The sequence below is a fragment of the Protopterus annectens genome, chromosome 13.part0 (genome assembly GCF_019279795.1).
Source record: "Protopterus annectens isolate FY-2018-M chromosome 13.part0, PAN1.0, whole genome shotgun sequence".
Classification (NCBI taxonomy): Eukaryota; Metazoa; Chordata; order Ceratodontiformes; family Protopteridae; genus Protopterus; species Protopterus annectens.
Genome location: NC_056747.1, coordinates 323,865,535 through 323,877,576, shown reverse-complemented (window position 1 = coordinate 323,877,576; position 12,042 = coordinate 323,865,535). Strand labels below are relative to the sequence as shown.

The 12,042-nt window shown below is 37.9% G+C and overlaps 1 protein-coding gene across 4 annotated transcripts in view; it reads right to left on the bottom strand.

The window, feature by feature from the left end:
• Window positions 1-205: 205 nt before the first annotated feature.
• MEF2B (myocyte enhancer factor 2B) overlaps window positions 206-12,042 on the bottom strand; it is a 786,689-nt gene continuing 774,852 nt past the window's right edge. For all 4 annotated transcript variants that reach the window (XM_044053922.1, XM_044053921.1, XM_044053923.1 and 1 more), the window contains one exon: window positions 206-1,392. In XM_044053922.1, coding sequence (XP_043909857.1) covers window positions 1,092-1,392 — 301 coding nt within the window. In that variant the 3' untranslated portion in view covers window positions 206-1,091. The remainder of the gene's footprint in view (window positions 1,393-12,042) is intronic.

Genomic DNA, 12,042 nt, shown 5'->3' with positions numbered 1-12,042 from the left:
GCAGCAGTGATCTATTTGAGCATTTACTGTTATGGTAAGTTTATTTACACAGGTATACTTTACAATTACTTCCTGCTGTGTATGCTTTTAAAAACTAGCCAAAAAAGCACTATGTTGGGCCTAATGGTAGACTACAAAGGCAAATAGACCTTAACATCTCTGTGAACCAATAACAGATGCTTTTATGATATATAAACATACGCAGTAAAAAGCAATAACTGTTTATTTCATGGATTGTATTAATGATGCAAAAAGCTTTGTGCATTTTTTAATTTACATTTAGCAACAAATATTACAAAAATATACCAAATTAAATGACATTAACAGCATTGGAAAATACTTGCAAGTGCAAAGCCAGAAACAATAAAAGCTGATTTGTAGGGTGTGTGAGTGTCGAAATACATTTATTCTGTAGGTACTTCTTCTATTGCTCTTGGTTTAGGAAGACATCAAAGGAATTCTCCTTTACATTTTACACTTCAGCCTTAAAAATCAAGGGCAAGAATTATGAAACAAGAGCTGAATATTTCTAAATGTGGACCATCTCCCATGAATTCATAAAATGTACTTATATTGTTGCCTGAGAATACATGTGTGCATGTTTTCTGAAGGTCAAGTCTGTGACAATAAAACTATGTTTACAATACAGTGCTCAGTCACAAGAAACAAATATTTTACCACAACTGAAAAAAAAAATACTTAAAGCAAGATAAGTGACTGTAAAATCTCATAGACAGCAGAGGGTCTGCCCCTCATCTCTATTCTCAAATATGTTCTGAAGCGAACAGTGAGATTAAGTTTCATTGCATGTATCTAAACAGTATTTCTTCTTGTTACCAAAGGGGGAAAAGACAATAAATAATAAATTTATAGGTATATACTGTATTAAGGTTACAGTTTAGTATATTCACAATCTCTTAGCAGGAATACTATTTCGCAAAGAAGTAACAATTCTCCAGCTGCAGTCGCTGAAAACCAAAAAGTCAGGACAAAAAACTGTTCAGTCTTATAAAAAAAAATTAGCTTCGTTAGTAGTATGTTCTTTGTAATATATACTTAAATATGTACAAAACATTTGCTGTTAACAGATATTATCTTTGCCAGCTGTCTGAGAGTTGTGAGCGTCTAACATTACTTCGATCTTCCGTCAAGGGCCTTGCAAGAAGGAGGGGGCAATTGTAACCTTTTGGGTAGTCCTCCCTTTGGTTGAGATCTACTGAAGCCCTGGACATATCACTAAGTGGTGAATGTCTGGTAAGATGGTGCTGCGGTATGGATGAAGCGCAGTTCATTCCAGGAGAGATTCGCTCTGCCTTGATGCTGATGGTCTGCTGTGAGGGAGGGGGTGCAGTGGTAGTCTCTGGGGTGGCTGGTAGCATACTGTTTGGAACTCTGTGATAACACAAGCAAACAAAAAACAAATCATGAGTTTCTTTGGAAACTAAAACCACTTGAATCATTTATTTAATAGTATTTAAATTCCAGTTTAACTGTAAGGGCACACAATAAGACAGGACCCAGTCAGAGATGCCAGTGACAGAAAAAATAGTTAAGTAAGAGCTACACGTTAAAAATCAGATTTATTTCTAGAAGTAACTATAAGTAAATGATTTATTTGATGGTCCCAAAGTACACAAGATAGCTCTAAGATTTAAAGTTGTCTTGCATTTTAGTGCATTAACCATTCAGCCACACTAATAAAACTCTATTAATCTGAAAGCTCTCAACCACAATTTATGAATGGCAATTTTCTAAATAACTACATAAAATGAAACATGCAACTCAAATGCTACAATGTTACAATGGTAAAGGATGGATTAAGGACCTCAAAAGAGATCATTAGAACTTCTGTTTCACAACTTAGAGGTATGTTAAACCTTGTCAACAAACAATAACTCACTGTCCTGCTGTCTAATAGATTGGGGAGCATTGGAACAAGATTTCCCTGTTTTACACTAAAATAAGTTCCTTTCTGGTGAACCAGGCTTACTGTTAGTTTCTTCATCCTACTTATTTTTATTAAAATACTGGTGATTAACAGAATTGCTTTTCACTGTTTCGTAAGAAAATAGTAACAGAATTTTATATACCCAGATAAAGCCTTCCCTTACATATTTGTATTTAACAATGCAAATACTTATTTTTAGGTGCTAATATTTCTGAATACATTCCAACTTCCTTGTATCCTTACTACTACTATAAGGAAAAAAAACCCAACATAACATATTGCAGTAGGCTTTTACAAAATGGTAGCAAATAGCAAAAGGTTTTTGTGTCTGTGACAGAATGCAGAATCAACATTAATATATAAAAGCACTTCCTAAACACCAAAGTTATGTTTTCACCCCAAGCTAATTTGCCGCAAACAGTAATACAAGGACCCTTAGCAATTGAGCAGATCTAAATGTCAGTATTATTTGACGGACCCATAGTTAGGGATGGGTAAAGGGGCAGCTGCCTGGGCTGCTAGGTAGGAACGTGAGCAGCGGCTACTAATGGTGATGCAAGTGCAGTAACTGCTTTCATACAAGTAGCCACAGGATATGCTACTGCATCTTTAATGGATGCTGATAGTGCACCCACAAACTCGGCAAGTCAAGAACTGCTTTTGCCTTTTTCTTTGCCCTCAATATTAAGTCGAGGGGCACCATGTTGGAAACTGCCCAGGGTGCCAGAAGACACAGCTATGACTTCTTTTTAGTGCATAAAGGCAACCCATATTATCTGATCCCATTTGGATTACTTTGCATTTCTTGTTATTTGTGCTAACCATCTTTTATTAGCTCAAATAAAGAACTCATCCATATAGTCCTATAACAACTTCTGGTCATCTAGTGATGCTACTATACAGGCCGTCGTGGTGCCATTGGTAAATTAGTGATGCTACTATACAGGCCATCATGGTGCCATTGGTAAATTAGTGATGCTACTATACAGGCCGTCGTGGTGTCATTGGTAAATTAGTGATGCTACTATACAGGCCACTATGGTGTCATTGGTAAATTATTGATGTTACTATAAAGGCCACCGTGGTGTCATTGATAAATTAATGATGCTACTATAAAGGCCACCGTGGTGTCATTGATAAATTAATGATGCTACTATAAAGACCACTGTGGTGTCATTGGTAAATATCAAGACTCAGCATGTGTGATTTACTGGTACTAATGACATAAATGTATAAAACAGGAATAGCCCCAATAGCTCCAATACCAGTCCTGGGGGATACCACTGGTTACCTCAAACTGACTAACACTAACTCCATTTAAGGTTGCTACAGATTTCTTATCCTATAGCCAGCTATTCATTCACAGATAAAATGCAGATTTAGTTTCTTAACAATGAGTGCTTCAATAATCAGATTACATGGCACCGAGTCAAATGCCCTCACCAAATTCTGGATTACAATGTCCACAAGGATTTTTCTATCAACTGCAGTAAAAACAAAATCTGAATAAAAGGGCGCTGAATTTGTTATGCATGATCTTCCCTGAGTGAAGCCATGATGAATGATATCACTGTAGGGTGACACGCCCACTGTTGCATACAGTTAACCAGTACCCTCTCATAGCATTTCTCCAAAACACTAGTGAGGTTAAAAGGTTTGCAGTTTGCTGCTAGAGCTCAACTTCCACCTTTATGGATAGCAGTAAATAGGGTTGCCACCTTTTGAAATGCCCAAAGTAGGATATTTTTTGTAGAAATGTGTAATTTTTGCAGGATAAAACATATCCACAGCAAATAGAAGTTTATTCTTAAAGCATTTGTGTTGCTTCTGCTATTTCATATAACATTTAGGTGTTTCAGATGCAAACTAACTGCCTTATGCAACTGTTAAAGAAAACTTAGGAAATACTATTTTTTTTTCTAAAATCTCAGGGCATTTGCCATTTTTAAGTTTTTTTAGCAGGTCACAACTGCCCAAATAGGGACTGTCACTTAGTGCAAGGAGGGACAGGTAGTAGCCCTAGTTGTAAATAAAGCCTGCCTCCAGACATTAAGTACAAAGACTTCCTATAGTGACTGCTGAAACAAAAGTACTAAAGGAAAAGAAATATGGTCGATCACTTTTTCAAGAAAAAATCATTTAAGCTGCCTGGCTTCAGGGCACTATCACTGTTATTTTTATCTAATGCTTCAAGAACTCAGCCAAAGACGACTTTGTGGGCAAGGATTATTCACAGTCATATCTGGGTCAGGCACAGCAAGACAGCATATAGAAAATGACTCTGAGAAAGATTTTGCAAAGAAGTCCGCCTCTACCTCAGTATGCATGGATAACCAATTCCCTACTTGTAAGGTCGTTATCCTTGTAGTCCCTCACATACCTGTATAATCCTTTCATAATATCTTTATGATTTGCAGCCAATGCGTGTTCATGTTTTCATTTTTCACACATTATTCTTCTGTTTTCACTCTTAGACTGTTTCAATTTAACATCATTTTTTTCTTAAGGGACAATCCTCAACACCTTCCAGTAACACTGTTTAATTCTAGAATAGTTCTAAGTATTCTAAGTAGAAGCTTTTTGTTTCACCATGAAGGGTCACTTACACCTTGTCTGTTTATCTTTGTCTTTTTTTGGTTCATATGTACTCATCAACTCATGTAACTTAGAATAAAATATGGCACCTGGTCTTCAGCTACCTTCAAATTTTCATTTTTAGTCCCAGTGACTCAGTTCAAACCTAATGTTGTTACAGTTAGCAGTAGAATAATTCCTTATAAAGTATATTGTTTCTCAGTTTTAACTAGCTTATTTTTTTCCAACAAACATTTTTATTAAATTTTCACACGTGACATAGGCAATCTTACATTTATACAAATGAAAAATAAACATGATACCACTTTAGTTGCAAGACACCACTGAAACAACTGTAGTTGCAAACAATATACATCACTTGCAATCTATCCAGCCATTGTCAGTTAGGAATTATATGGCTCATTCAAATTTGCTTGTGAAAAATAATATACCGCGATAATCAGAGGTCCCTGGACTTTAGTGCAACCACATCTATGGAATATGTGGTAAGGATCTCTTCTAGAATACTATTTATCCTGGCTAGAGTTTTGATGTGTTGATTTAATGTATGCTTATCCTAATACATTAACAGAAGTATATTTGAGCCTTTTGTTTTCATTTACTACAGCTATAAACTGACTTTTAGTAAAACACGCTGTCTGATGTGCATCTAGTTTCTGCAGATGTGCAAATAGTGGACCTATGCTGGTGTCACTGCACAAGAACAAGACATAAAGAACACCAACAATCTGAGGTGCTGGTGTATCAAAAGATATCCATTTCCATGAAATTTTGAAATATTTATAGAAAAGACAGCACACATCCAAAATACATTTAAAGAACAGGGTACCCAATTAAAGGAAGCAGTTCAGAGACTGTTAATCATTTCCATTTATTTATTATTTTATTTATTTGAATGTTGTTTACTGGGAAAGTCTGGTTGGGCATGAGGCCATTTTCAGCAGAGACCAGAGGAGAAAAGCTGCATCAATCAAAGTAGCATTTTTTTTTTACAAAGATATTTGTTATACTACAATCAAGGTATTATAAACAAGTAAATACAGTGAAATAATTTCTAATACAGTACAGTAAATCACACAGTACTGCACAGGAAAAGATATCTACACACAAAGCTCTAATCTATATTAAAGATATGAGCAAAATAGCAAATAAAATATTTCACATCTTAACAGTTATATGGAAAGAAATGAGGTATCTACGTACAAAGCTTATAGCAGTATTTCAGGTATGTGGCCATAGACATCATTATCGAAAAAGCATAGTGTTAGACAGAAATGTTGTTGTTTGTCTTTTGTCTTTTCCCAGTTAGGGGTCGCCACAGCGGAACTCCGGTCCGCTAATAATTGGCATTTTTTTTTTTATGGTGTTGAGTTGCCAGCCCGACGCCCAACCTTCAATGAAGACATGCCCATTCATTGCATGTCTTTTGAATGCCCACTCGACCGCGGGGAGGACATGCAGACTTCACACAGAAAGCACTCCCAACCCAAGCCGAGAATTGAACGGGAGAATCTCTTGCTGTGAGGCAACAACGCTACCGCTGCACCACTGCGGAAGTAGTGTTAGACAGAAATAATACTGATATATAGTAAAGATGAGGATTTATGGGAGTAAGGGTAGAAAAGTATTTTAAGAATTTTATTACTGACACCATTAGGATGCCATAAGTAAATGGACCTCATGTTGTAAAGGACGACCATAACCCTTGTCTGTTTCACTTCATATTCACCTTAAGACTGGTACTTTGATTTGAGTTTAAAGAACTTACATGAGTTATCCTTATAGCAACGTATCTCCAGTATTATCAAAAACATCATTTTACTTTTCTAATCTCATCTGTTGCGAGCTCTTATCCAGACTGCAGTTCACCCTAATTCTCCTACACTCTGAACTCATTCACCCCATCATGCAATACAATACTCCACTTTCTCAAACAGAAAGATCCCAATAGTGTGTAATGAAAAAGAATCCAAGGTTTAAAGAACCACTCTTATTTAGATATAATAAAAATGCATTCTTATTTTATGCGACCTACAAACTCTTCAGAGGTGATCTGTGTGCCTTTTTCTTTTTAAGCTATGTCTCACCCTGCTCCTAGCAATGTCTTTTTCCCTGACAAGAATAACTGTTTAGTTTATATCCCAAAATATCAATAAACAAGTCCCAATTTGGGGAACATTCATCATCCAGCACTCCGCCTTTCCTACAGAACAAGCTTCCCCTACTTATTAGAGGGTGCAACATTCAAACTTCAATTAGATAAATGTGTGGAATCCTCTAAATGCATCCCAGGAGTCATTAGTTACACACTTCTAAATACGTTGAACATTTGTCAAATCTCAGGTATACCTATCACTTCTCTTTTCTTCCTTTTTCTCTATATTCTTCCTAGTTCATGTCCTCTAGCACAATCCAAGCTGAAAATATTATATGTCTCACAAATTAATGTTATCTCCTGCCATCATCTTCTGAGCTATTAGCTCACAACCAACAAATGGTGGCAAATGCGCAGAAGCAAAAACAAGAACTCAAAAGGACTTCATGCCATGGCAATTTTCCAAAAAGTGACAGCCATCTGAAGTGGTTTTCTAGCTGCCACTTTTTGGAAAGTTGCCATGTTTTGCAGTCCTATTGGACTATTAGCTCACACTCAATGGTTCTTCTCCAATGGCATTGCTGGCAAAGCCTACAATAGTTGACATACCACTTACTTAGTATAAATTTCTTGTCAGCTGGTCCCCTAAATGTCCCTTTATTATGTGGGCTCTCTTAATTTTCTGGAGATGGGATTATACTGACTTCTTCACTGTGAAGGGCCAAGAAATGAAGTTTCTGTTGGTGGGCTCAGTGGTAGTAAGCCATCCTTGCAAGGGATTGGTTAACTTCCCGTGTTTGGTGGTGTAGCATGAAACAGTACAACCAGTCCTTGAGCATGTTTCATCTCACAGCATTCTCCCAGTCAGTCTGCTTCCCCTTACCTCCAGCCTCAAACATCAATGTATAGGCAGTCCTGGTCCTCAGAACCATTTGCCATGTCAGAAGTGACACAATGCCATTTACCATGTTCTCTCTCAGTATATGTGTACACACTGTGCAACTGTTCATTAAAATTAACTTCATTGAAAATGAATGGTCAACACTGCACATTACTGACTGCTACTAAAAGCTTAAAAACAGCATTTTAGAAGGGGAGGCAAGCCTCTCTGTCCCCCACATCTCTAAATAAACTAACTCTGAGGTAAAAAAAAACACTGGGTGTAAGGAGAAACCACTTTACCCCTAATTAATCCTCAGTTTGGCGCTATTAAATAGACAAGTTCTGGCAAAAGCCAGGAATTAATTAAAATATGATGATTACTATTTCATCAAAACATCGCTCACTGAATAGTTTTGTCTGTTACCTGGACAACCTGGCTAGTAATGTGGGCACGCTCCCTAATTTAACACACGTTGGTGATCAGAGGAGCCCTTCTTCTGTGGCAGTAGTTTAGGCTACAACTGTCTCATTATTTGGTTTCAGGTAATTCAATTCTTATCTTTTTAATAAATGAATAAATGCAGTGGTCCACTGAGGACCCTTTCATGTGTGCAAAATGGACCTAGAGAAAACCCACGCAGACATGGCAACAAGCAAAATCCTCCTATGCAATACTCAGAGAAATGAAATCTAGAACCTACAGCTTCATGACAGGGACCCTAAACACTGACTCACCATGCTGTTCAGTATTTGTACAAATGGGAAAGACTTTCTAATCTTTATAGGACATAGAGGTAGCCTTGCTAACAGAGTACACGTATATATATATATATATATATATGTTATATTTATTAGATAATAGGTATATATACCTGTTAAATTTATTAGATAACATTGTGGGGAGACTGCTAATGCAGTTTTCTAGTGGCAGAGGTGATGTAAAAAGCCTGAATCTTAGATAGGGTTACAGTGTTTTCCTAGCCATTTAATATGACTTAGTGGTATGGAAAAAATGCTTAAGAATCCTTATTTGAAGTAACACACTACAAATCAATACACACACTGCAAAGATATTTCTGAGTTTCCGGCTACAAGAGCTTGCAGGTCCTAACTGACATGGGCATTCATCTATTGCAATGAAAGGAAAGACAGCAATTAGAACTAAGTTGCTAATGTTTCCTGACATGGGCTCTTCTCCAGACTATTCATTTACTGCAGTTGTCTGCAAACGTGACAGATATGGCCAATATAACAAAAAGCAGCAGTAGGTACAGCTGTTAAGGGGTGTCAGTCCAGCACCTCAAGCACAGGTATGAATCACGAACCACGTAGGGAATACAGGTAAAAGACTTTGGGCCATATCTGGCAACTATCCCGATTTTCACAAACTGTCCAGATTTTTGTCTCATATTTTTTGGTCTGTTCCTCATAAAAATTGTGTTTTTTCTGGGAAATTATTGAGGACTGATGTCACTAAACAATGCCAGGAATTTGAATTAAAGACTTCATACTATTTGGAAAATCCATGGTAATGCAAAACCTATTATTCTATCAACTTTCTAAGTTTATAAGAGCAATATTTAAAAACCGTCCCTATTTTTGGTCCTTTGCCCCCCATTATACTTTTGGCTTTCTCCAGCCTTGTTGCACTAAGAGGTTGAGAGGTATACTTCGGGTTTGATTTGATTTAGAAAGGGCTGCCTTTCAGGAAGAGCACAAGTGACTACGAGATAATAAGCCTCTATTGTTGCATGCCTGGTAATTTAGAGGAGAAAATTAAGGTTGTAATATGCTAATGAACTTCATCATGTAATCCTGTGTTTGATTCTGTTTGTTTCTATTTTCTGACCTTTCAAGTTTCAACAAAGCACTTAACCAGACAGCACTACTGGTTTGCCTAGTGGGTTTATTTGGTTAACAAACAAATAGCTAAACAAAACACATGGGAAAGAAGAGTAATATCATGAGAGGAATGCAGTCATTTTTGTCAGCTCCCTTAACAAAACAAAACAAAAACAATTAGAGGTACAACACTGTCATTTTGTAGGGACTGTCCCCTTTCTCATATGCATTTTTAGCATAATTTCTTTTACCAGATATATAGGTCTTTCCACCATTCTATTTAACTGAAGACATCTGGTGCTGAAGGTCACATGCTCAAAGCTCCATCCTTACACAAATTTATAATATTCGGTCAAGAATAACAAAGTATTGTTATCCATAGTCAGTTGGATTGCACACTGTGCTGTGCAAATATGGACTTCATTTACAGAGTAAATACTTTGCATAATAATTCAATGTTGGTAGGTAGTCTTTTTAATCAGAATAGGTTCTGTTCCCAGTTTGTGCTACAGCCCCTTTGGAACTTCACATGAAAATAATGGTACTTTTTAAAGTTTTTCTCCACTTTTGTAGCCTTTGTTTTCTTTTGGAGAATTCTTCTATGTAGGCTCAGTTTTTGCCAGTAGATAAGACTGCATGTGTTTCTGTATTTGTTTCTTTTCACAGACAGCTTTTATGCACTGACTGTAGCACTTTGTTTATTAACTCTTTAGGAATGATCAGCCTTAGAGAACTGAGAAACTTGATTTTGTGCTTTAAGTATTTCTTCAGAAAAGGCCCTGCAGTATCTGATATTGATTTGTACTTCACTTTTTTCTCTAAGGTCATAGGTTCATAGGTTCATCTGCCCTCTCTGCCCAAGGGCATTTATAAGCCTAGCTAGTAGTTATGTGGTTAGCTGGCTTTCTTTTAATTTGAATAAAACTATGCTCTTCATTTGCCTCTGTCAAGCAGCCAGTGAAAAGTAAGTAATGTATATCTGTATATCCCATCCCATTGGTCAAGATTCCTTTTCCTCTTGAACAAGACCAGGTGCTCTGCCTCCATGTACCGGGATTTTGTTCCACACAGCAGGAGTGGAGTCTGGGTGATGAATCTGTCCCTCCAGCACGTTCTATTTATAACCGTGTCAAGGTTTAAGTCTCCCGCCCTTGTGGGAGTCCTTGTCAGACTCTGTATTTTCACTGTATTAGAGTTTCCGTTCAGAGGCTGATATCTTGTGCTTGATTAGATTGGTAGCTCGTTACTGCGAGCTGTGCAATTACATGCATTATTCTTATGTTTCCTCTTCAGTGGCACCTGGCAGATATGCTCTTGAAAGTGCAACCATTGTACACATTTATTTGACTAGTCTCTTAGTCTGATAGTTCTACCATCTAATTAAAAGATTCTGAACTCTTGTTAGAGCTCTACTTAATGCTATGGTCTGCAGTGTCTGCGGTGGCTTATACGTAGGACCTGTTCTCTAGAGACAAAATGTTACCTAAAAGTAATACTTGTACCATTCCCTTTTTTGTGAGCATAGGTTCATTATATTTTAGCCATTGCTTTCAAATATATGCTGCTGGAGCCTGGTATTGCAATAACACTCTACCAAGTCCAGTTATACAAGCAGCAACAAATAATGCATTTTCCACATTGTAATATTTCTGAATGCTTGTCTGCATTGATATCTGGTTAAAGAGAGTAAATGTTTCTGGGTATCTTTGTACACACTTTATTATACAACACTAATCTCTTTCACTAGAGCAGTAAAATCAACTGACGTGTTACAGACACACACAGATGGGTAACCATTGGCAGCACAGTGGTGCAGTGGTTAGCAATGTTGCCTAAAAGTGCTTCTTCCTCGGGTCAGTTCCCGGCTGTCTGCCTTCTGTAAAATGCCAACACATCCACCCTATGTTCACACAGTTTTCCATTGTGTGCTCCAGTTTCCTCCCATATCTCAAAAAGGTTCATAGGAGGTTACTAGGCTAGCAGCCCTAGAGCCTTTACAAACTTAGCCATGTTAATCCCAAGTATCCCCATTTGTTCTTTTTGGGTAGTTACTGGTGGTCCTGTAAAGTATCAGTGTGTGTGTGTGCATACTTGTGGTGCATGCTAGGGTAGACTGGTATCCATGTACACTTGTGGTGCATGCTAGGGTAGACTGGTATCCACGTGCACTTGTGGTGCATGCTAGGGCAGACTAGTATCCATGTGCACTTGTGGTGTATGCTAGGGCAGACTGGTATCCATGTGCACTTGTGGTGCATGCTAGGGCAGACTGCTATCCATGTGCACTTGTGGTGCATGCTAGGGCAGACTGGTATCCATGTGCACTTGTGGTGCATACTAGGGCAGACTGGTATCCATGTGCACTTGTGGTGCATGCTAGGGCAGACTGGTATTCATGCGCACTTGTGGTGCATGCTAGGGCAGACTGGTATCCATGTGCACTTGTGGTGCATGCTAGGGCAGACTGATATCCATGTGCACTTGTGGTGCATGCTAGGGTAGACTGGTATCCATGTGCACTTGTGGTGCATGCTAGGGCAGACTGGTATCCATGTGTACTTGCGGTGCATGCTAGGGCAGACTGGTATCCCACCCAGTATTAGTTACTCTACCTTAATTCACCCAGTGACTGCCCGGATAGAGTTTGCCTTCCAATGGCCATGAATGAGATGAAACTGAT